Source organism: Trachymyrmex cornetzi, unplaced genomic scaffold (genome assembly GCF_001594075.2).
Source record: "Trachymyrmex cornetzi isolate Tcor2-1 unplaced genomic scaffold, Tcor1.1 scaffold1239, whole genome shotgun sequence".
NCBI lineage: Eukaryota > Metazoa > Arthropoda > Insecta > Hymenoptera > Formicidae > Trachymyrmex > Trachymyrmex cornetzi.
Genome location: NW_017295805.1, coordinates 21,069 through 24,957, shown reverse-complemented (window position 1 = coordinate 24,957; position 3,889 = coordinate 21,069). Strand labels below are relative to the sequence as shown.

General features: G+C 34.4%; 1 protein-coding gene across 1 annotated transcript; it reads right to left on the bottom strand.

Annotated features, from left to right (window-relative positions):
* Positions 1-541: 541 nt before the first annotated feature.
* On the bottom strand, positions 542-2,715 carry LOC108770299 (uncharacterized). Its single transcript, XM_018521804.1, has 2 exons — positions 2,526-2,715; positions 542-1,871 (listed from the first exon to the last, which is right to left on the bottom strand). Exon 2 carries the CDS (start codon positions 1,610-1,612, stop codon positions 542-544), a length of 1,071 nt encoding a protein of 356 aa, XP_018377306.1. The 5' UTR covers positions 1,613-1,871; positions 2,526-2,715.
* Positions 2,716-3,889: the final 1,174 nt, after the last annotated feature.

Below are 3,889 nucleotides of genomic sequence, written 5' to 3'. Positions count from 1 at the left end.
AAAGCTTCTTTGAGTCCGCTTCCATCCATTATAAATCCAATTGACCCTAGGAACGACATTAGCGTATGGAATCCACCAAGTCTTACTCTAACATTCATTAAACCATATTCGTCATTTGTTGGATCTACACATGATAAAATGTAACGAGCCTTTTGATACAGCGGTTGATCAAATGTAACAAAACAAATAGTTTGTTCATGCTTATCTCTGGTTTCTACAGATGCTTTCACCAATACAGTAAAAATTGTATTCCAATCTCTTGGCGGATTATTAACAAATGGTAACGGAATAATTTTCGACATTTTGTAGTCACAATTTGAATGAAATTCTTCCATAAAGCCGCTGTAGCCATTTGATTTTTTATTAGAATATTTCGAATAAAGCCAGGTAAAATCTTCAATCGACATCTTTGGTTTGTTAAAATCATTGGTTAAAATATCCTTCACAATTACTGTTTTTAGGCCCTGTGCATTTTTTTTTTCGAAATGTAATAATGGTATAAATCCAAACTTGCCAACAACTTCTGAAGTAGGAATTTTCTTCAATCGAGTAATTTTTTTTTTGATATGACATCTGATGACGGAGTTGCAACCTTAATACCTCCCATCACGTGCATCGTGTTTTTTCCATCAAGTGTACAGGTATTATGATCAGCATTGTCAAAGACGTATTGAACAAAACACTCAGATTTACAAACATGATTTTCAGGATCATCTAAAATTGACGCTTCAAAGCGCAAGGTTTCGTCGTAGGTCGCACACAAACCCAAATATGACAATGAATCAATCAAGTCTCTTGATGCATATTTTTTGTGCATCATAGATGACAGACCGAGTAAAATTGGCGATAAAAATGTACGTGGCCGGGCTGACATTATTATACTATGAGCAATTGTAGCTATTCTCTTTTTCCACTTGAAATCATTTTTTCTACTTACAGCTTTGTGATTTTTCATAACAACATCAAGAAAATTTGTTAAAGATTCTGGTAAACAGTTATCGTAAACAGTTGATCGGATGTCCTCCAAGATAATTTTTGCTGCCATTTTAACAATTCTCTTTCGTTCCAATTCGACATCTTGTTGTTGATTTTTATACCATTCTTGCCAAGCTTGCTTACTAATTTTATTTCGAAACAAAATAATTAGATCTGATTTTAAATGTACAAATTGTATTTCGTCGGGATAGGCCTTGTTGAATCTCGACTTAATGGTTTTTAGTTCTGGAATAGTTTCGCCTTTGAATTCTTCTTTAATCTCGTTTAGAGAAAATTGACTGTCACTTTGATTTTGATCGATATAATTTAGCGCAAATTCTATAAACTCTGTCGTATTTTGGCTTGGAGGGCGCCTAACTTGATTCGAAAGTTTTTTCATATAAAATTGAGACATACAATCTGGATGATATCTAGCTTGAATTTTAGGCAAGTCTGGATTGTTTCGCAAACGTGCAAGTAAATTTTTATCAGATATACTCGACTTTTCTCGTTCTTCAAGAGCTTCAATTATTTTATCCCTTGTTTCAGGTTTCTGTACAAATTTAATTTGATCCTTGGGTAAACAAGTACCGCCGCAAAACAGACAAAATTTTTTGAAAATCGAAATCGAGAGCATCTTTGACTATTTTTTTACCTTCCAAACTTTTTCTCATGTGTTCTGTTGAAGCATTATGTATTGAACTTCTTCTATTATATTTTTTCTGACAAGTAAAGTGTACATGGGCTGATGCTACTTTTTCCAACGACTTAAACTTGTTGTCTTTTCTTTGTTTGCTAGAATCTATAAGAGTGTTTATCGCCTTACTATGAATCGTCCTTAAATCTCCACCACATTCATTGCAAATAATACAAACAGGATTATCCATACTGCGAATCTGTAAAAAAAATTTTACAATGCTATCAAAACTATTAAAAGAGTCGACGTACATTTTAAGAAAAAAAAGTGAAGAAAATGTTAATAAAAAAACAGTTGCAAATTCGTATAAAATTCAATTCAAATTTGTAAGAACAAATTATTTGATTAATTCAAACGCTACTCTTGTTCGTTAAATAAAAAAAAAACCTAGAAAAATGTAATAACTTTTCATTTCCTGGACAAAAAAAAGTAAAAATAAACGATAGTCAAAAATTTTTATTTTTAAGCAACAAATTAATTCTTTTTCAAAAAAATAATAACGCCATTATTAATATTTCGACGAGCTACCCCAATTTAAAAAAAAAAAGAAGATCGAACGTTAATTCTAGGCCGAGATGCAACGTTTTTTTCCGGACGGTCGAATTTGAAGCATTGCGTTCGAAAATCAAGCGCTCCGCACGACGGACCGAACAGTCGTACGCCGGCATCGGCCGGTATCATATCCTAACCTCTTTAATTATAGCATTACATAGCAATTAATTTTTTAATTAGATCGAAAAAACGTATTTGGCCAATTCTGTCTTTCGACTATTTAACCCATAATTGTTTATTTAACACTTAATAACTGCATAAACTATTAAAAATACGAAGATATTAATGAATTTTCACTCACCTTGGCACGAAACAGTTTCGGTATATAAAATCCAACCACGAGGTCTTTGAAACAATATTGTTACAAACACTGCACGTCGACGCCGGTGCTCCTTGATGCAGAATATTTCCGTCTCTGTACACGCGTGGCACAATATTTTTAAGAGCAAACTGTAAGTCCTTCTCACTTAATAGCGGTACGAATGGCAGTTGCTGCGAAACCAGACTGAGTCCACGTCCGATTCCCGCCACTTTACACCTACATCCATGGCAGCACTGGGACGCAGCAGCTGCTCCTAGTTGAAAAGGGAAGGGGAGAGGGGGAGGGGGGTCCTGTACCGGATAGGCTATTCTACCTGTGGAAAATTTTGGGGTACAGGTAGTACCGTTAATTACCTTTGCCGCCAATATTCCTTCGTTCTAGTTAATTCCAGAACTTAGGATTTAGAATAATAATTTAGAAATACGTTTTCTTACGTATTTTTTCTGGTAGAATCGAATGGATGAACTAGTTTGTGCATTTTGTAGTTAATTTAAACAAATAATCAACAATTAAACAAAAAAACTAAGTTCCAAAAGCGATTTTTTTGGTTTTTCGCATTTTTAAACATATTTTTCCATAGTGACCTCTATATATTATTAAATAGTTGAAAAGTACATTTAATAACAAAAAAAAGGCGACCCAGTAGAGCATTGCACGATCATTCTCCTGGCCACAAAATCTTTTTGAAAAAGGGGGTGTTTTTTTGAAAAAATCGAATATCTTAGAAACTATTCGCTTCTCCAAACTCCAAAAATTTGTAGTTATTCTAGACATTCAAAAGTAGTATTCCACCAAGTTTCATCAAAATTAAATCATTTTTCGAGAAATGAAAAATAAAAAACCGAAAACTTGATTTTTTGCATTTAACTCGGAAATTTTTAGGTTATGTAAAAAAGTGCCCTCTACAAAAGTTATATATTTTTTCAAGACCTACAACTTTTGTATTTAACATTTTTTGATAAGATGTCAACTTTTACCGGAAATCGCCAAAAACCATTTTTACCCCCTTTCAACCCCCCTAGTAAACAGGTTACCTCACGGCTGCTTGGACATTAATTTTTTTTTTCATCCTTATAAGTCCCTTGACCACCCCCAATAGTCGGTTTTCGGATAAATTTTTTTTCCTCTCAAAACCTAATTTGCCTGGTCTATAAATCGTGCGATAAACGCGCTTCCCTTCGAACTAAATATTCCCGGATATCAGTTTTGCGGTCCGGGGACGCGATTGGAGAAGCGATTGGCCAGAGGCGATCGAGGTATTAATTAATTGGATGCTGCGTGTCGCGAGCACGACATAGCAACGATCTCACCGAACGACACGCGGCTGATAATATACTCGCTGA